The 21714-nt window shown below is 40.4% G+C and overlaps 1 protein-coding gene across 1 annotated transcript in view; it reads right to left on the bottom strand.

The window, feature by feature from the left end:
* IRAG2 (inositol 1,4,5-triphosphate receptor associated 2) overlaps positions 1-21714 on the bottom strand; it is a 102879-nt gene that overhangs the window by 55113 nt on the left and 26052 nt on the right. The window contains exons 8-16 of the mRNA XM_044775226.2: positions 13002-13052; positions 10042-10119; positions 7555-7611; positions 6189-6248; positions 6023-6087; positions 5105-5204; positions 3254-3388; positions 2386-2487; positions 1163-1326 (exon numbers count right to left, since the gene is read on the bottom strand). Of these exons, the coding sequence (XP_044631161.2) occupies positions 1163-1326; positions 2386-2487; positions 3254-3388; positions 5105-5204; positions 6023-6087; positions 6189-6248; positions 7555-7611; positions 10042-10119; positions 13002-13052 (812 nt within the window). The remainder of the gene's footprint in view (positions 1-1162; positions 1327-2385; positions 2488-3253; positions 3389-5104; positions 5205-6022; positions 6088-6188; positions 6249-7554; positions 7612-10041; positions 10120-13001; positions 13053-21714) is intronic.

Raw genomic sequence — 21714 nt, 5'->3', positions numbered from 1 at the left:
AGAAGATCATTTTTTTGAGAGTCCCAAGTGGTATTAACCTCTCTCTGGTATCTAGTTTCCTTATTTTGCAGAAATAAAATAGTTTCTTCCAGCCATTTTCTTTAAGTAATGTTGGTCTCTAACGACATTTACTTTTTTACTTTATTCAAATTCAACATACACCTATATTCATTCATTTATTTAAAATTGTTTCTTAAGGGAACATTTAGCATGGTTAGTAGCTATATAAATAGTGGTCACCAAAAGATATAATCACTGTTCTTGTTTAGTATGTGGTTTACAGAGTGTACAAATTTTAAGAATTTCCTCATAAAATCATAAGAATTAAGGTGAGAGGAAGGGTAAGATGGTATGTTATTTTACATTTAGAGTCCTCTATTCCCCATGACTTTTTTTCTTTTGAGGAAGATTAGCCCTGAGCTAACTGCTGCCAATCCTCCTCTTTTCTCTGAGGAAGACTGGCCCTGAGCTAACATCCATGCCCATCTTCCTCTACTTTATATGTGGGACACCTACCACAGCATGGCTTGCCAAGCGGTGCCATGTCCGCACCTGAGATCTGAACCAGTGAACCCTGGGCTGCCAAGAAGCAGAACGTGCGCACTTAACTGCTGTGCCACCGGGCCGGCCCCTCCCCATGATTTCGTTTACTTGAAATTGAATTGACTAGTGCCCGATGTGATACGTTATATGCTGAGATGGAATATGAAGCCCAATGGGATAAAAGTCAACAGATCCAATGTCAAGTTATTCCATTAATAGATCTATTTGTAGACTATCCATTAATAACTCTCGGATCTTGATCAATTCACTTTACATCTTTATTGCCTCAGCCCTTTATAAAATTTTGAGGTTTTACTAAATAATCTCTAAGGCCCCTTTTGGTTAAAAGAATTCTATATTCTTGTAATTCTAAATTCTTTCTCTAGGGAAAATAACTCATTATACTGGTTTCCACAGATTTTAGAGCTTACTATTTGCAATTTTGAATATAAAAGTTAATTTCACAATTCAAAAATTGTCAGACAAAATGTTTTCCCTAACAAAGTGTCATCAGAAATCAATGTATACAACTTGAAAAAAGTAAACTGAACACCGGGGCACAATCACCAATGTGTCATGTGTATACAGCATGGGTTTCTTATATATAAATGATTGTCACCTGGAAAGAAATTCTTTTCTGAAATATAAATATTCCAGCCTGAATCTCTTCAGAATCTCTATCAATTTAACAAACTCTTTATCGAGGGATTCTTTGTGGTTTCCCAAGCGGTTCAGCATTAATATCGAAAGATTTAGCTTCTCTTCCATGATATATTTGAATTCCTATAAGAAAAGACACAAAACAAACTCCACCATTCCAGTGTTCAATATAAACAAATGTCAGAGGCAATATAAAATGCTGTGGCTATTCTCATCTCAATAGTATTCACTGTTACTGGACCCTAAAATTCTGATTGAACAGAGACAATTCTCAATTGCCCAAAGATTGATTATCTTTTAATTTGACTATCTCAACTTAACAAGTATGTATTGGGTACCTATCATGTGCCTAAAATTGAGCTTTATTTTCTTTTTCTTACAATGAGTGGGTCTCTGACCATTTCATCAATAATCACAATTGCTTTAAAATAGGGTGGAATAAGGAAATGCAATAAAATCAATATTTGTTAATTAGCATACTTAAAAGCAACTTTTAAAAAAAGGTTAGTTTGGCAAAGGGGTTGAAATTAATATTACAGATTTTTCAGAGTTTACTTCTTGCTTTATAGCTTAACTTTAGAGGCTGACAGATGTTAGGAAATCATATGGCAGTCCAGAAGTACAGACAACTAGTGATGGATAAATTGAAGAGATTTCTGCTTGTATGCTTCCTTTCTAACAAAACTGGGAATAACTACCCCAGAAGTTCCCATTTTTCCAATGTTCTGCTAATTTCTAGGATAATAAAACTGTCGGTCTCAGGAACAAGATTTTTTTGCACAATAATCATTCTATGAAAAGCAGAGAATTTTAATAGGCCAAGGAAAAAATCCAAGCTTAGATTAGTCAGTTCTTACAAGGATTCAAATAAAAACATCTTTTCATTAAATAATCTTATTTATTCTTTGTCTATCTGTGTCTATCACACATAACATGTCCTCACACTCACTCTCTCTTTCCTCACGCTCACACTCACACACACTCATCTTAACCCTCACCCTCTTACTGTCACCTACATACGCCCACTCATACACATCCCCAGACACACACTCTACACATATCATCAGACTGAGATAGCAGAAGGCAACAATAAAGTCTTAGAAATGGTACTGTATATAATAAGTATTACCTGGATTAAGAAAGCAGAAGAAAAACCAATATCACAAAATATGGAACACTTACAGTAAGCTTGTTCTCCCACTTTTCTTTCACAGTAATTTCTGGATTAGTTACCCACTGTAGAGAGCTATCAATGAGGGTTTCAACTTCAGAAACTTCTCTATGCTGAAAAAGAGTTCCACATCTTCAACTAGGAATGCACGTGAAAGGCATATGCTATGATATGAGAAGATGTAATTTAGACCAAAATTCTACTATCTAGATAATTCAAGAAGATACCAGAGAGAGTGTCTTCTCATCTAATGCCACCCAGTGACTTTCCTTTATCCCAGCATATTGCCATGTGTAGATGCTAACCCTTATCAGGTGCTCTAGACATGCTAAATATATACAGATAGACTCATTTTCCAGAACAAAACCTACCCATTTTCATTTCCCTCTCAAGTAGAAGGAAACAAGCATTTTCAGGGATTTTTTTTTTCATTCATCAAACTAAATGCTACCTATTCTATGCTAAGGACTGTGAAAGGGACTAGAAATACTAACATGAAGGTGTTGTTCTCTGCTTTCTCTGACCATCTAGAGTTTCCAGTCAAAAGTCAAAATGAAGAAAGAGGTACTAGCCATTAGCTAGAAGGAAACTGTTCAACAGATAGTGTGTCTTCAATGTTTTGATACTAAAGATTAGCCTGTAGGAAAAATAAGCTCAAGCAATCCATACCTAGTGGTCAACCTGTTACTCTTGACTGACCCAGAACTAGAAGACCAACTTGAAGATTTGAGAAAAATCTCTCTTCATAGTAGGATTAACTTGGGTCTCAACTACTCACAGATATGCTTGTTCTCAGCAAACAGGCTGAATTATCAGGTCAATTATCTGCAGAGAACCATAGCCAGTGAAACATCAGGATATGCGTATGTTACACAATACCAGTTTGTGAAGCATAACTCTGAATTCCACTCCCTCTTGTTCCAGTTCTCTCAGGAACAGTGGCATTGCTTGGTCCATCATCATGTCTGGAGATGACAAGCTGACTAAATTGCACTGCCACTCGGTTTCATTGTTCTGAAACAATTACCAAAATGTCCACAACTCTCTCATTCTAATAAAGAACATTCATTATTTTTATTTTATGAAAATGCTGCCCATGGGTCAATGAAATTGTCCCCATCAAACAATACTAAATAGTCTCACAGAATCTTCCTACATCCCAAAAAACTGTTTGCATTTCTCTCTAGGATGGCTTCAACTTAACATTTATTCATTCTTCAGGAAAACTCATTTATCCAATAGATAATATTTACATGTTGGTGAAATAAATTGCTACGGCTCCAATTTTATGAAAATCGGGAAAGGTAAAGAAATTCACAGATAAAAAAATTTGGGGGGTCAGGGAGAGTGCTCAATGTGTCCTACTGAAAATAGACTGGTTTCTTTTGTCTCTCTTCCATTCACAGAAGACACTAGATGATGTTTCACAAAACATTTTCTTACACTTCTCTCAAAGTTTGTCTCCTATTTTATATATATGACAATACATCTAACTTTCTTCTTGCTGTCTGTTGGAAAAAGGTCAGAGGGCTGTTATTTCCAGATTCCAATTAGAAGGCAAACTTCTTAATCTATCAGTGGGGTAACCTTCAGGCAGGACTTGGCCAGCGGTTTAACCTGTTTAGAAGTATAGAACTTTACAGGCTGGTATCTTGACATCATCATTATCTCAAAGGACTGAGGATAAAAACACACTGCCATGGCAGATTCGCCACCATTCCATTCAGTCTGGCAGTTTGGCTCGGTTTCAAAAACACAAGTAAAATGATGAGTAGTTGAAACAGAACGTCAGGAAAGCATAGCCCTCAGCAGAATGTCCAAGGCTGCCTGAGACGGCTTCAGATGAAGGCAGCATATGTTGCCCCTGCATCCTTGGCGGGAGAAATTCAAACAGCATTTGCCCCAAAGACATTTTTCCCTCTCCTTGCAAGGTCACATCACACCTGTTGACAGGAGGACATTCTGATATATCCATCGTCCACAGACACGGAGAGAACATCAAAGTAGTGAAAAGAAAGCAATTTGCATTTCCTAACATAACAAGCACAAAACTGGAAAGTACAAAGGAGTGAAAAATACAGTTCAGGGAAGAGGGGGTCCCAACATTTCACCCCCAAGAAGGCTTTTGATTGTGTCTTCCCATACGTAAAAAACGGGGTCTACCTAACAAACTAAGATTTTTTGAAAGTAATAATTCATTTTGCCATTTTAAAATTAACGAAAAATATATAAAAATGCTAATTTCTGTTCAGAATGGAATAATCACTGTCATTAAATTGGGTTGGTACAACTACATCCTAAAGCCAAGAAATTTCACGTTGTGTCTGAGTATCTTTATTGTTGGTCGATGCATTTACTTTAGGGGTTTAGGGAAATAATGAAAATTAGTTCACGCATCTCTACTGCTTCCTTTAGGACCCCACGCTGGGGATCAGTGCAGGTAGTTTGTCTCAAAAATATCAAGAATATAAAGATTTCGAAAGCCCAGATTCACTGAACGCACACTTCCACAACCCCATGCTTGAGCTTCACTATGGTTTTCGGCCGTAATTGGAAAAACATCCGTTCTTCCAGGCTAAGAGACTCTAGACTTGGATTCTAAAAAACTGTCAACAGATACCCTCAAAACATCACAGGTGCTTTTCCGCAACCTACGGACCTTGATTTAATAGTAAGCTATTGCATGTGGTGATTATTTTTAAAGGCTTCCATTTGATGGTAATTACCTACCTCTGCAGACTGAGCAAGAATGAGTTCACAATGCAAAGATTTTTCTCCATCAGAGATGATACTATTAGGCTCTCCATGAAGATTCAACTGGATCCCATTTCTTGAAAAACAAAAACAGTAGTCCAGTCTGGTTAGGTGTGCTTCCAACATTATATTTAAGTCACCAGAACAGGGTTTGTTTATCACCAAACAATCGGTAAGTACTCACATGTGCCAAGGATTGTATAAGGCACTTGGGAATACAGAGAGCAATAAGAGACAGACCCTGTCTTCCCGGAGCTGCACAGTCTATGACTCTAGGTAGTTGCAAACAAGTAGGCCACACTTTTTTGTTTTTTTTTTTTTAAGAATTGGAGCCAATAGTTAAAAATTAGAAAATTTGCTAAAAATCTAGATTGCTAGCTTTTCTTAAAAAATCAGACGATGTGGTCACACTGGCTCCATATATTCTTGACACAACAATTAGCTGGAGCTAAGCAGAGTAGCCCCCTCTGCCTTTATCTGGGGAATGCACTTTTCTCATTCGTCACTCTCATAACGTAAGTGTGTGCCCCACCCCCTGGTCTTACTCGTTTTTGTTATCTGAGTGGCTCCTGTGGACTCCTGGACTAGCATACTACACATATGTAGAAACAAACAATTATAATATAGGACGATGTGTGTTAGGAAAGAGGTCAGAACAACATGCCATACATGCACTCAAAAGGATTACTTCATCTCAAGGTAAGAGTGAGGCAAGCGAGGGTCACGGAAAACTTGTGAAAAAGTTCTCTTAGAGAAAAAGCAGAGAAAATATCACTTACTGAGGTACAGAAGAAAAGAATGTGGCACATTCAAAGAACTGCGTATGGCTCAGTAGGTCAGTAATGTAGGGGAGGCACAGGAGAGAAGGCTGACGAGGAGTAGCTCTGTACTCACATGACGAGTTCCTGTTGCAAGTGCTGTAACTCATGAGCCAGTTTGTTTTTATCCCCTCGTAAATTCTGGAATCACATACAACAGTAGGCTGTACATGTTACTCTGGTGGGGGATTTACATTTGCATTTAACAAGCCCACCTTGCAAACTCTGAGATTATGGTATACCTCTATAATGCTTCCATATTCAATGATGGTTGACTTAAGTTCTTCTATACTTAAATCCTTCTGAAAAGCAGAAGAGAGAACTAATCACACATAGATGTATGAGTCCACCAAATCATATTTATTAGACTACCAATCTGAGCTACAGAAGAATTGTAATGCCCAATGATCACGAGACCTTCTACCAATCTCACTATTTTCAAACTGAACCAGTCTGTGTTTATAGCTAAAACCACACAAAAAGCAAAGGACAGCAAGGCAGTTATATCTAATTGGTGTGATTATGTTCTGTGTTTGCCGGGCCCAATGGAATCAAAGCCTGAAACGTAATTCTTGAGTGAAAGTCAAAACTATATTTATTAACATGATATATGAAGGAAAAAAATCAGTCTTTACCTGCAAATGACAAAGGAATTATTAAGGCATCCAATTTTATACAGTTTAAACAATATCTCTGTTAAAATCATAGTTTTGTACTGCAAGACCAGAGGGTACGGTCAGTGTGTGACCTGTAATTTTATCCCATGACTAGCACGGTGCCTGGCACATGGGAAGCGCTCAATCAATACCTTTGAATGCTGAGCAGAAGTGCAAAGTGGTGGAAATACCAGAGTTATGGACGAAGTGAGCAGCCACCACTACCACAACGTCACTACACAGAGACAGAGGACACCCACAATGAAGAGATAAAGTTAGTACAATATTCAGTACCCCTGTCAATGTCCACAAGCCATGAATGACTCCTTTGCAACTTCATAAATGCAGGGAAAGGAAAAGAAGAAATATTGCTCTTGCTTCACTTCCCTGTCTTGGAATGTGGAAGTTTACTAACTTAGGCTGTGTCCTTCTTGGGTCTCTTAAAGCCACCATAATCAGCATTTCTGTAACTGGCATCCTTTGTTACCTGATAGGCTATGGTCACACGATACAAGGATAAATAGAAAGATTATCTAGCTATCTAGCTGTCTAGCTATTTCACAATCAAACAAGCAAGGTAGAAAATAATTTGGGAATATACTCTTCTTCCCTAAAATGAATGACTACATACTCACTGGTATTGTTATGAATTAGAACTGCATCGCCAGTATCTAGCCAGTGACTGGTAAATTGGCGCACTGATATTTGTTGTATAAACGGATGAACACCACCAGAATTTAGAGAGGATATGCTAAAACTTATCCTTGATAAAGAAGTCAGTATTCTTCATTCAGAAGAACATTTCTGTGAAGTACTATAAAGGAAAGTCTTGTGTCAAAATTTAGAATCAGTTACTTTAACAGGGGTGAAGTTACACAAATGAACATCTCCTTTATGACTTGTAGAGAGCTAGCCAATCCCACGGGACTTCACGGGAAGGGACAGTACCAACCTTCTGCAAACTTGCGTCTTTACTAAGTAAAGCGTTCTCATACGTGTGTAACTGCATCTGAAAAGTAACAAATTTAGGGAAGGCCACTGAGACACTGCTTTGGGAAAGGACAGTGCCACAGAATCATTTCAATATTGAGACAAGTTTCTGAAGCGCCTTTAACATGCATATGTTTTTCACTTTATAAAGAACTGTCACATCAGCCTCACAACAACCCTGGAGGCCGGAGTCATTGTCCTTCCTTTACCAGTGAGGAAATGGAGGCTCAGCACCATTCAGAGACTTGCCCAATGTCACACATGGCAAGTGACAGAACTGAGCCTAGAATATGAGTCTCCAGCTCCAGCCAAGGGCCCTTCACACTTCATATACTAAGGAGACACGGAGTCTTCATTTTCTTAGTGAAAATGAGAATCTTGATAGGACATGAACAGACTCTCTGTGGACATATAGAAGGCTCTTCTTCTTTTAAAAACATCGTTTAAAAATGTTCATGATTTCTTTTAGCAAAATAAATATTAAGGCTTTATCAGTTTATTCAAAACAAAAGCAAGCTTGTTGGCATTGGCTTCTAAATACAATACAATTGATAAATATGTACATTGAATTGAAAACCTAGAAACATAATCAGCATAGTCAGAAGTACAATCATTATCATAATCATATATATTTGGTATCCCTTTATAGTTCTAAAGGTATTTTCACATAATCATCTCATATGAATTTCCAACAAGCTTGTGGATTAGTTAGAAAATATCATACCCATTTAGTAGGTGAGAAAATTGAGACTTAAAGAGGTTAACTACTTGCTTGAGGTTATAAAGCTTTTAAGTAGAGAAGACAGGATTTGAACCCATGTTTTCTGGCTCTTTCCACTAGTTTATGACAGTCGTGTTTTCCAAAGACAATCATTCCTAGAATAAAATTAATTTTAATGTCTAAATTATAACTGCTATAATATATGTATATGTAGATATACACAAGGAATTTGGATGTCTGCTAGGAAACTTAAAAATTTCACATATAGACATGAAATTTAAGTCCATCATCATTTCAAACGTGTACTACAACAAAAAACACTGCTCAAATAAACCATTAGAGGGGCCAGCCCCATGGTCAAGTGGTTAAGTTTGCACGCTCTGCTTCGGCGGCCCAGGGTTTCACCGGTTGGGATCCTGGGTGCAGACATGACATTACTCATCAGGCCACGCTGATGTGGCATCCCACATGCCACAACTAGAAAGACCCACAACTAAAATATACAACTATGTACTGAGGGACTTTGGGGAGAAAAAGTAAAAACAAAATCTTAAAAAAAAAAAACCATTAGAGATAACAATAAGTATGACACAAATTTTTAAATTCATTAATAACTGCCTTTGTATCCTGATGAGAATGTATGGCAGATATAACAAAAATACATACTAAGTATAGACTTTTTAGATGCAAAATAGATAAAAATCATTTTTGTAAGGCATCGTCCCTTAATTCAGTCAAGGATAGATTTTCCCATCTCTCCTCATTTTCCATCTTAAGAAGGTACAATAGCTGAAATCTTTCCTGACAGGGATTTACAAAATCAGATACTGTTAAGTTAGAAATTGCCACTATAATAAAAAATATAAATAATAACAAGAGTTGGCAAGGATGTAGAGAAATTTGAAGTCTTATACACAGCTGGTGGAAACGTAAAATGGTAGAGCCACTTTGGAAAACAGTCTGGCAGTTCCTCAAAAGGTTAAATGTATAGTTATCATATGATCCAGTAAGTCCTCCCTAGGTATATACTCAAAAGAAATGAAAACATATGCACATACAAACACTCGTACATGAACGTTCATAGCAGCATTACTCATAATACTAAAAAAGTAGAAATGGCCCAAATGTCCATCAACTAATGAATGAATAAACAAAATGTGGTATATCCATACAATGGAATATTATTGAGCGATAAAAGGAAATGCAGTATTGATATACGCTATAACGTGGATGAAACTTGAAAACACTCTGAGTGAAAGAAGCCAGTCACAAAAGACCACATAATGTGTATGATTCCATTTACATGAAATGTCCAGAACAGGTAAATCTATAGAGACAGAAAGTAGATTAGATTAGTGATTGTCTAGGGTTGGGGTTGGCAGCGGGTAGGGAGGATGGGGAGTGACTGTTACAGGAATTTCTTTTGGGATGATAAAAATGTTTTAAAATTGGTTTTGGTGATAGTTGCCCAACTCTGTGAATATACTAAAAACCACTGACTTGTATACTCCAAGTGAGTGAATTTAACAGCACGAATATTATATATCAGTAAGGCGTTAAATTAAAAAAAACCAGAAACTGCCTTTTATATAATTCAGACATCTTGAGGAGTACAGATTTCAAAATTCATAATCAAAGTTTATTGTGTCAATGAGTCATATACATCCTTATAGAGTAAAATTAGTTTGATGGAAGAAAATATTTTACCAGTATTTGGGAAGTGCTTACTTGGTGCTCTGTCTCAGTTTTAGACAATTCCTCTATCTTCTTTTCCAATTTATATATATCCATAATATTCTTAGTATTCTAATGTAAAAGAAGATCGTATTCTTAGATTTAGAGCAAAAAGTTAAAAGAACATCACAAAGTCTTTTCATCATTAACATTGTGGTACACTTTAAACTAAGGGACAAAATTTAAGACTTTATCCAAAGAATAACATGATACATTTAACATGACCATCCAGGGATACTCTCAGTAGTCCCTTCTTATCTTCCATTTCACCCTCACTTCCTAGTCATACCTTCAAACTTGTCATTACCAGCAACTGTGATGCCTCCCTTATCTTAACGGCAAGCATCTCATTCTTCAACCACCACTTCTTATCTTTCCTGATTACTTCTTTGAGCACCAACAAACCCTCAATCCCCACTAACGCCTGAAATAAATTGATCCTATCACCTTCTCATTATCCTTCCACCTTCCCATGAACTCAGCCCCCTCCCGACACAGCTTACATTCTTCCATGGCCAATCATAAAAATCACTCTCTTCCACATCCCTCCAATTCCCTTGCCTCTCCCCTACTTCTCAGTATTTGCTTGATTCCAGTTTGCCACCTACTCCATGCCAGCACTCTTTCAGATAAACATTGTTAAAGAAAAATACAAATGAATCAACAGGTCACACGTGAAATTCATAACTTTTAACTTCAATGTTTACTGGTGATCATATCATATAATCCTAGTCCATTCACACGGCCATTTGCCTAAATCAGGGATTTTCAAACTACACCAACTTCCCATCTCCACAGGCCAACTCTGGTTGACCACCTGGCTTTGTAAATAAAGTTTTATTAGAACACAGCTGTGCTCATTTGTTTTCATATTGTCTATGGCTGCTTGCACACTACAATGGCAGCAGTGAGTGGTTGCAACAAAGGCCTTTTAGACAGGCAAGCCTAAAAACGTTTACTATCAGGTCCTTTACAGAACATTTGCCAAGTCCTAATCTATTTTGTTCCTTCTCTCTCCTTGAACTTCCAAGACTTCCTCCAACATCCTCACTCTCAGCTGATGACTTTGCTTGGTATTTCACTGAGACATCAGAAAGAATTAGATGAGAACTTCGATACTACCTGAATAGATAATAAATACCTTTGAATATGTTATAAAGCATTTGATGACCTGAACACTTCGCTCCACCTCTACTGCTACTGCTTTGGTCTAAACCTCCATCAGTTTTTGCCTGGATTATTAAGGGCTTCCTGATTCGTCTCCCTGCTTCTCCCCTTGGGCCACTATAGTCAATTCTAAGCCCAACAGCCAGAGTTACCTGGTTAAAATAGAAATTAGATCATGTTACTCTTCTGCTCAAGACCGTCCAACAGCTCCCATCACACTCAGTGTAAACAGGTAGAGTCCATACAATGCCTACACATGACCCCATGGGTCTGGCTCTCTGCAGCTCTCTGCCGCACCTCTTGCCACTTGTTCCCTCTGCTCCAGCCATGCTGGCCTTGCTGTCCCTCAAAAGTAGCAGGCAGGCTACAGCCTGAGGACTTTGAACTTGCTATTTCTTCTGCCTGAAATGCTCTTCCACAGATAAACCTCCTTTCCAGTTTTCAACCAAATGATTAACTTCGTAGCGCTACTTTTCCTAACCACCTTAGTTTAAATTGCATTCCCCCACAATTCTGTCTTCTGCTTTTCTTTTCTCCACAGCACTAACCACCATCTAACATGCTAGTTCCACATGGGCTATTTTGCTTAAGCTTGTACCCTCAACACCTAGAGTACTGCCTAGCACATAGAGGTCTCCCAGTGAATATGTGCTAAATGAATGAATGAATGAATGAGAGCAAGTAACTAGCCAAACCACTGAGCTGTTACTCTTCACAATGCATCAGATTTTTACCTCCTAAAGGAATCTTAGTTACCAGTATCATTCATATGTGTTTTCTAATGTACATCAATCATTGTAGTGCTATCTCATGATGAAGGGTTCCAAATCATCTTCCTTCTGTCTTAATTCTAAATTGGTTTGGTACAATTCTTTGATGCTGGTCAATCATGTTAAATATGAGGAGAAAAATATCTTACATGGGGAGCTTAATAGTAAAGCACTAGTTTCACAAAAACCTGACCTTGTAGATATAACACGCCTGAATCTAATGTAGGGGTTCCCCCCCATCTTTAATTGTTCCTTTCCAACCCACAATGAAATGTTTTTAATGTCCATGTGATCCATATTTTGGATAAAAATATCTCCAGTAAGCTTATATAAAGCCCAAATAAAAAATCATGCATGATACTTGACATTCAAAAGGTACCTATAGAGAATTTCCCACCAAAATAGTAACTTACTAGTAGCTTTGTTACTTGTTCTTTCAATGCTTTAATTCTGTGGCTTAAGAAAAATATTATATAGAATTATTCTTTTTTTAAGAGATTTTATTAACATTGCCTAATATATATGAGGTACATTCATGGTTAACCAAATGGCTTCACATGCATTATCTTAATCTCCAAAATAATGTAGGGAATTAGGTATTACTAACCCAAAAAAGATAAATGGTTTTTCCAAGGTCAGACTTTCAGTGAGTTTAAGATCTGGCTGTCAGACTCAAGACTTTTGCCACCTAGTTCAGTAGAATAATGGAAAATTATTAATGTCTACACTTTCCTTCTTGATCTGTATATTTTTTAGACAGGTTAATTTCATTTCATCTTAAATCTGAATTTATTAAATCCCGTTTCTCCCATGGAGAATTACAAAGGCAATAACGTATTTCTGTCCAGACATGAAAATCCTACCCACTCTTCCTCACTTGTCATTTGACAAAGCAACCTGGTCTTCGGCCCACAGGAGCCTAAATATTCACATGATTTCTATTTAACTCAGGGTCAGGACCCACGACTGTGATTTCCATAGGTTTATCTGTGCCCGTGTTTAACAATTTTAACATACCTCTTCTTGGAGAATCCGAATCTTAAGAATCAGAGCCCGGTTTTCTGTCTCCTGAATCATTAAGGGAAAAGTAATTTAAAAGTATTTGAGAACTTTATGAAAATACCATGTATTTATCTCCAAGGCTATCAACATTCTTTCCCTTTATCAGCGTTAAATATGGCATTAACACATCACAACAAGGCTAGTCTGTAAACGTTCTCAATATGGGGTTAAGCCTTTGGCTTCCAGTTTCTTGGGATCTGTGAGAAGTCCCTCTCGTCCTTAACTCAATTGAATTATGACAGCTAGGGAGGGACAGAAAAAAACAAAAAAGGAACAGCCTGGCTCCCTCCCTGCTACTTTACCACCATCCACTCAAAGCAGTCGTGTGAACTCATCTATTTAAACCGCAACTTGAAATCACAAAGAGTTCTAGCTTTCTACTTGAAGCTGTGGATAGTCCCAGATTCAACATTACCAGAACATACAAATATTAAAAACTACTTTATAATGAAGAGCCCCAAATTCAGAACCATTAGAAGAAAAAACATTCCAGGACAGGATATATGCCAAAATGTTAACAGTAAATCTTGTGGATAGGACAGGGTAAAGATTTTGTGGAATTTTATTTTTTCTTTGTTAATATGCATTTCCTTATTCTTACAGACTGAACAAGTATTATCTTTATAATATAAAAATAAAGGGAAAACATCTCAAGTTAGGATGTCACTGGGACAAGAATAAAGGAACACACACTACATAATTGGAATCAGAAGACTTGAGTTCAATTCTAGCTCTGTCATTTATTAGACGATTTTGAACAATCAAAAAGACCTCTGGATTTTGCCTATAACTCTTTTAATTATTTTAATGAAGAATAGCAATTTCTGATTCTACCTCACAGCATTTATATGATGACCAATGAAATTAAATATTAAAAATCCTTTTGAAATTGTAAAACACTACAAAATGCAAAGGATTAGGATTACATATCTAGGACTCTGCATTTTTTTTTTTTTTTATTAATGTTATGATGGATTACAGGCTTGTGAAATTTCAGTTGTACATTTTTGTTAGTCATGTTGTGGGTACACCACTACCCCCTCCGTGCCCTCCCCCCACCCCCCCTTTTCCCTGGTAACCACCGATCAGATCTCCTTCTCAATATACTAATTTCCACCTATGAGTGGAGTCATATAGAGTTCGTCTTTCTCTGACTGACTTATTTCGCTTAACATAATGCCCTCGAGGTCCATCCACATTGTTGTGAATGGGCCAATTTCGTCTTTTTTTATGGCTGAGTAGTATTCCATTGTGTATATATACCACATCTTCTTTATCCAATCATCAGTTTCTGGGCATGTAGGCTGGTTCCACGTCTTGGCTATTGTAAATAATGCTGCGATGAACATAGGGGTGCAACGGACTCTTGAGATATCTGATATCAGGTTCTTAGGATAGATACCCAGTAATGGGATGGCTGGGTCATAGGGTATTTCTATTTTTAACTTTTTGAGAAATCTCCATACTGTTTTCCATAGTGGCTGTACCAGTTTGCATTCCCACCAACAGTGTATGAGGGTTCCTCTTTCTCCACAACCTCTCCAACATTTGTCGTTCTTGGTTTTGGATGTTTTTGCCAATCTAACGGGGGTAAGGTGATATCTTAGTGTAGTTTTGATTTGCATTTCCCTGATGATTAGCGATGATGAACATCTTTTCATGTGTCTATTGGCCATATTCATATCTTCTTTTGAGAAATGTCTGTTCATGTCCTCTGCCCATTTTTTGATCGGGTTGTTTGTTTTTTTGTTGTTAAGCAGTGTGAGTTCTTTGTATATTATGGAGATTAACCCTTTGTCGGATAAGTGGCTTGTAAATATTTTTTCCCAATTAGTGAGCTGTTTTTTTGTTTCAATTCTGTTTTCCCTTGCCTTGAAGAAGCTCTTTAGTCTGATGAAGTCCCATTTGTTTATTCTTTCTATTGTTTCCCTCAACTGAGGAGTTACAGTGTCCGAAAAGATTCTTTTGAAACTGATGTCAAAGAGTGTACTACCTATATTCTCTTCCAAAAGACTTATTGTCTCAGGCCTAATCTTTAGGTCTTTGATCCATTTTGAGTTTATTTTGGTGTGTGGTGAAAAAGAATGGTCGATTTTCAATCTTTTGCATGTGGCTGTCCAGTTTTCCCAGCACCATTTGTTGAAGAGACTTTCTTTTCTCCATTGTAGGCCCTCTGCTCCTTTGTCGAAGATTAGCTGTCCATAGATGTGTGGTTTTATCTCTGGGCTTTCAATTCTGTTCCATTGATCTGTGCACCTGTTTTTGTACCAGTACCATGCTGTTTTGATCACTGTAGCTTTGTAGTATGTTTTGAAATCAGGGATTGTGATTCCGCCGGCTTTGTTTTTCTTGCTCAAGATTGCTTTAGCAATTCGTGGTCTTTTGTTCCCCCATATGAATTTTAGGATTGTTTGTTGAATTTCTGTGAAGAATGTTCTTGGGATTCTGATTGGGATAGCATTGAATCTGTATATTGCTTTGGGTAGTATGGACATTTTAACTATGTTTATTCTTCCAATCCATGTGCAAGGAATGTCTTTCCATCTCTTTATGTCATCGTCAATTTCTTTCAAGAAAGTCTTGTAGTTTTCATTGTATAGATCCTTCACTTCCTTGGTTAAGTTTATCCCAAGGTATTTTATTCTTTTCGTTGCGATTGTGAATGGGATAGAGTTCTTGAGTTCTTTTTCTGTTAGTTTATTGTTAGTGTATAGAAATGCTACTGATTTATGCACGTTAATTTTATACCCTGCTACTTTGCTGTAGTTGTTGATTATTTCTAATAGTTTTTCTGTGGATTCTTTGGGGTTTTCTATGTATAAGATCATGTCGTCTGCAAACAACGCGAGTTTTACTTCTTCGTTACCTATTTGGATTCCTTTTATTTTTTTTTCCTGCCGAATTGCTCTGGCCAGCACCTCCAGTACTATGTTGAATAGGAGTGGTGAAAGTGGGCACCCTTGTCTTGTTCCTGTCCTCAGAGGGATGGCTTTCAGCTTTTGTCCATTGAGTATGATGTTGGCTGTGGGTCTATCATATATGGCCTTTATTATGTTGAGGTACTTTCCTTCTATACCCATTTTACTGAGGGTTTTTATCATAAATGGGTGTTGGATCTTGTCGAATGCTTTCTCTGCGTCTATTGAGATGATCATGTGGTTTTTGTTTTTCATTTTGTTGATGTAGTGTATCACGTTGATTGACTTGCGGATGTTGAACCATCCCTGTGTCCCTGGTATAAATCCCACTTGATCATGGTGTATAATCTTTTTGATGTATTGCTGTAATCGGTTTGCCAAAATTTTGTTGAGGATTTTTGCATCTATGTTCATCAGTGATATCGGCCTGTAGTTCTCCTTCTTTGTGTTGTCCTTGTCAGGTTTGGGGATCAGAGTGATGTTGGCTTCATAGAATGTGTTAGGGAGTTCTCCATCTTTCTCAATTTTCTGGAACAGTTTGAGGAGAATAGGTATTAAGTCTTCTTTGAATGTTTGGTAGAATTCTCCAGAGAAGCCGTCTGGTCCTGGACTCTTGTTTTTGGGAAGGTTTTTGATTACCGTTTCTATTTCCTTTCTTGTGATTGGTCTATTCAGATTCTCCATTTCTTCCTGATTCAGTTTGGGGAGATTGTAGGAGTCTAGGAATTTGTCCATTTCTTCCAGGTTGTTCAATTTGTTGGCATATAGTTTTTCATAGTATTCTCTTATGATCTCTTGTATTTCATTGGTATCTGTTGTGATTTCTCCTCTCTCATTCCTGATTTTATTAATTTGCGCTTTCTCTCTTCTTTTCTTGGTGAGTCTGGCTAGGGGTTTATCAATTTTGTTAATTCTTTCGAAGAACCAACTCTTTGTTTCATTGATCCTTTCTATTGTCTTTTTTGTTTCAATATCGTTTATTTCTGCTCTTATTTTTATTATTTCCCTCCTTCTACTGACTCTGGGCTTTGTTTGTTCTTCTTTTTCTAGTTCTGTTAGGTGTCATTTGAGGTTGCTTACGTGAGCTTTTTCTTGTTTAGTGAGGTGAGCCTGTATTGCGATGAATTTCCCTCTTAGGACTGCTTTTGCTGCATCCCAAATGATTTGGTATGTCGTGTTCTCATTTTCATTTGTCTCCAGATAATATTTGATTTCTTCTTTAATTTCTTCAATGATCCATTGTTTGTTGAGAAGCGTGTTGTTTAGTCTCCACATTTTTGCACCTTTCTCTGCTTTTTTCTTGTAGTTGATTTCTAGTTTAATAGCGTTATGATCAGAAAAGATGCTTGATATTATTTCAACTCTCTTGTATTTATTGATGTTTGCTTTGGTTCCCAAAATATGGTCAATCCTTGAGAATGTTCCATGTGCACTTGAGAAGAATGTGTAACCTGCTGTTTTTGGATGAAGTGTTCTATATATATCTATTAAGTCCATCTGGTCTAATTTTTCATTTAATTCTATTATTTCCTTGTTGATTTTCTGTCTGGATGTTCTGTCCATTGGTGTTAATGGTGTGTTGAGGTCCCCTACTATTATTGTATTGTTGTTGATGTCTTCTTTTAGTTCTATTAAGAGTTGCTTTACAAATTTTGGTGCTCCTGTGTTGGGTGCATATATATTTATAAGTGTTATGTCTTCTTGGTGGAGAGTCCCTTTTATCATTATATACTGTCCCTCTTTATCTTTCTTTATCTGTTTTGCTTTGAAATCTACCTTGTCTGATATTAGTATAGCGACACCTGCTTTCTTTTGTTCATTATTAGCTTGGAGTATTGTTCTCCATCCCTTCACTCTGAGTCTGTGTTTGTCTTTGGGGCTGAGGTGTGTTTCCTGGAGGCAGCATATTGTTGGATCTTGTTCTTTGATCCATCCTGCCACTCTGTGTCTTTTGATTGGGGAGTTCAATCCATTTACATTTAGAGTGATTATTGAGACGTGGGGGCCTACCACTCCCATTTTGTGTCTTGTTTTCCGGTTTTCTTCAGTTTCCTTTGTTTCTCGTCCCATGGTTTAATCTGTTCTGATGTAGAGCTACTACTCTCTGTTGTTGTCCTTCTACTTATCTCCTCTGCTCTTGGTTTTGTAGCCCCTTTCCTTTTTTGGATTTTTCAGGAAAGAGGGTTTTCCTGAGGATTTCCTGAAGAGGAGGTTTTGTGGCAATGAACTCCCTTAATTTTTGTTTGTCTGGGAAAGTTTTTATTTCTCCATCGTATTTGAAGGATATTTTCGCTGGGTAGAGAATTCTCGGCTGTAGATTTTTGTCCTTCAGATTTTTGAATATATCATTCCACTCTCTTCTAGCCTGTAAAGTTTCTGCTGAGAAATCTGCTGATAGCCTGATGTGGGTTCCTTTGTAGGTTAGTTTCTTTTGCCTGGCTGTCCTTAATATTTTCTCCTTGTCGTTGACTCTTGCTAGCTTCACTACTATATGCCGTGGAGTTGGTCTTCTTGCATTGATAAAGTTTGGAGATCTATTGGCTTCTGTCACCTGAAGATCCATCTCCCTCACCAGATTTGGGAAGTTCTCAGCCATTATTTCTTTGAATAGGTTTTCTGCCCCTTTCTCCTTCTCTTCTCCCTCTGGTATACCTATAATCCTTACGTTGCATCTCCTAATTGTGTCTGATAATTCTCGGAGAGTTTCTTCATTTCTTTTAAGTCTTGCTTCTCTCTCCTCCTCTGCCTGCAACAATTCTATATTGCCATCTTCCAAATTGCTAATTCTTTCCTCCATATTATCGGCCCTACTGTTCAGAGCATCTAGATTTTTCTTAATCTCCTCTATTGTGTTCTTCATTTCCAATATTTCTGTTTGGTTCTTCTTTATCGTATCAAACTCTTTTGTGACATAGCTCCTGAACTCGTTGAGTTGTCGGTCAGAATTCTCTCTTAACTCATTGAGAATCTTAATGATGGCTGTTTTGAAGTCATCGTCATTTAGGTTATACATCTCATTTTCTTTGGGATTGTTTTCTGTGTATTTGTTGCTTTCTTTCTGTTCTGGAGATTTGATGTATTTTTTCATATTGCTTGATGTTGTTGATTTGTGCCTCCGCATGGAGATAGAGTTTAGTTGCTCCTTTCACTTGTTTCAGCTGCTGCGGTGGGAGGAGCAGCTGTTTATATTTCACCGACCAGGAACCCTGTCCGTAGTTGCTAACTGGGCCTGGGCCCCTCTTCGTAGCCACAGTGGCCCTTTGGATTCCCTCCTCTGCTGTGGGGGCCGTCACAGGGGGGCTTCAGGCTGCAGGTGCCTACTGTTGCAGCCCACCTAGATGTGCTCTCTCCTTGGGGTCTGCAACGGTGTTATGGGCTTTTCCAGCAGCCAGGGGTGGGATCACTTATATTTGTCGCTCCGTTGCTGACGGCACCCACCAAATCTCACTTGTCCTCTATAGGTCGCAGGAGAGCTATTGGCATCTTCTACAGTCTGTGGTTAGTACACCTAGTTATGCTGCTTTTGCCCTGGGGTCTTCCAGCCTTGTGGCTGGCGGCTGGGTGCCTTCTACTGGTGCTGTGCAGAGGCTTTCCCTAAGGCTGCTGTGAGCCTGTAGGGTTTCCCCCTAGGCTACTAAGCTGGGTCTCTGGAACTCTCTCCAGCCCCAGTCCTCTCCGAGATCTCCGGCAATCCCTAGACCCACGGGGCGGGCAATGGCAGCTGGGGGTCGCCCCGCCCTCAGGGCTTCTCTCCTGGCCTCTCCCGGAGCCGTGAATGCTGGGCGTGGCCCCTCTGCCAATGACAGACAGGGAGTTTTGTCTGCTGCCCAGCGGAGCTCCAGCGCTTCCCCTCCGGGTCGCAGAACCGGCCTTTGAAAATTCCCCCGGCCCCGGTCCTCTCCGAGATCTCCGGCAATCCCTAGCCCCACGGGGCGGGCAACGGCAGCTGGGGGTCGCCCCGCCCTCAGGGCTTCTCTCCGGGCCTCTGCCGGAGCGTGAATGCTGGGCGTGGCCCCTCTGCTAACCGCAGGCAGAGGGTTTTGTCTGCTGCCTGGGCGGAGTTCCGGCGCTTCCCCTCCGGGTCGCAGGACCGGCCTTTGAAAATTCCCCCGGCCCCGGTCCTCTCCGAGATCTCCGGCAATCCCTAGCCTCACGGGGTGGGCAACGGCAGCTGGGGGTCGCCCCGCCCTCAGGGCTTCGCTCCGGGCCTCTCCCGGAGCCGTGAATGCTCAGCGTGGCCCCTCTGCTAATGGCAGACAGAGAGTTTTGTCTGCTGACCGGGCGGAGCTCCGGTACTTCCCCTCCGGGTCGCAGGACCGGCCTTTGAAAATTCCCCCCGCCCCGGTCCTCTCCGAGATCTCCAGCAATCCCTAGCCCCACGGGGCGGGCAACGGCAGCTGGGGGTCGCCCCGCCCTCAGGGATTCTCTCCGGGCCTCTCCCGGAGCCGTGAATGCTCAGCGTGGCCCCTCTGCTAATGGCAGACAGAGAGTTTTGTCTGCTGCCCGGGCGGAGCTCCGGCGCTTCCCCTCCGGGTCGCAGGACCGGCCTTTGAAAATTCCCCCCGCCCCGGTCCTCTCCGAGATCTCCGGCAATCCCTAGCCCCACGGGGCGGGCAACGGCAGCTGGGGGTCGCCCCGCCCTCAGGGCTTCTCTCCGGGCCTCTCCCGGAGCCGTGAATGCTCAGCGTGGCCCCTCTGCTAATGGCAGACAGAGAGTTTTGTCTGCTGACCAGGCGGAGCTCCGGCGCTTCCCCTCCGGGTCGCAGGACCGGCCTTTGAAAATTCCCCCCGCCCCGGTCCTCTCCGAGATCTCCGGCAATCCCTAGCCCCACGGGGCGGGCAACGGCAGCTGGGGGTCGCCCCGCCCTCAGGGCTTCTCTCCGGGCCTCTCCCGGAGCCGTGAATGCTCAGCGTGGCCCCTCTGCTAATGGCAGACAGAGAGTTTTGTCTGCTGCCCGGGCGGAGCTCCGGCGCTTCCCCTCCGGGTCGCAGGACCGGCCTTTGAAAATTCCCCCCGCCCCGGTCCTCTCCGAGATCTCCGGCAATCCCTAGTCCCACGGGGCGGGCAACGGCAGCTGGGAGATCTCCGTGCCCTCCGTGTCTCTCTCTGGGACCCTCCGGGCGCCCCGAGCACCAGGCTGGATCCCCCCGCCAATGGCGGGGAGAGACTCTCCCCGCGGGCTCAGGTGTGCAACTCCAAAGATTCCCTCTGCGTTTAGGAGTAATTGCAGGGGGTTTAGGTAGGGTTCTGGTCACCTGTTTCCACCGTCGCTCCTCTGTTGTGTTCTCGCTCCTGCCCTAGACGTGCGTGGATCCTCTGGGGGCGTCCGTTGGAAGAAAGCCGCTTGCGGGTACCAGGCTGCCCGTCGGGGTCGGAGAGCCCTCACCTATTTCCACATCCTCCCGGAGGAAAGTCCATCCGCCTTCCGATGTATAGTCGCGTGGGTGTCTCAGACGTCCTGAGATGCTGTCTGGATATCCTTTGTCAAGCGATAAGTGTCCAAATAATTGTAGACTCGAAGGGCGAGAGACAAAGAGGACTACTCACGGCGCCATCTTGGCTCCTCCGGTGGACTCTGCATTTTTAATAGCAGCAGCTAGCATTATTTGCCCCAGTAGGAAAGAGGGTATTGACTGCTTTACACTCATTAACTCATTTAACCCTCCCAGCCCCAGGGTAGGTAGTATTGTCATCTGCATTTTACATACGAGGACACTGATGCTTAAAGAGGTTATGTGCTTTGCCTAAA

The sequence above is a fragment of the Equus asinus genome, chromosome 22 (genome assembly GCF_041296235.1).
Source record: "Equus asinus isolate D_3611 breed Donkey chromosome 22, EquAss-T2T_v2, whole genome shotgun sequence".
Taxonomy (NCBI): Eukaryota; Metazoa; Chordata; class Mammalia; order Perissodactyla; family Equidae; genus Equus; species Equus asinus.
The sequence above is the reverse complement of the archived record's forward strand: the minus strand, read 5'-3'. Positions and strand labels throughout refer to the sequence as shown.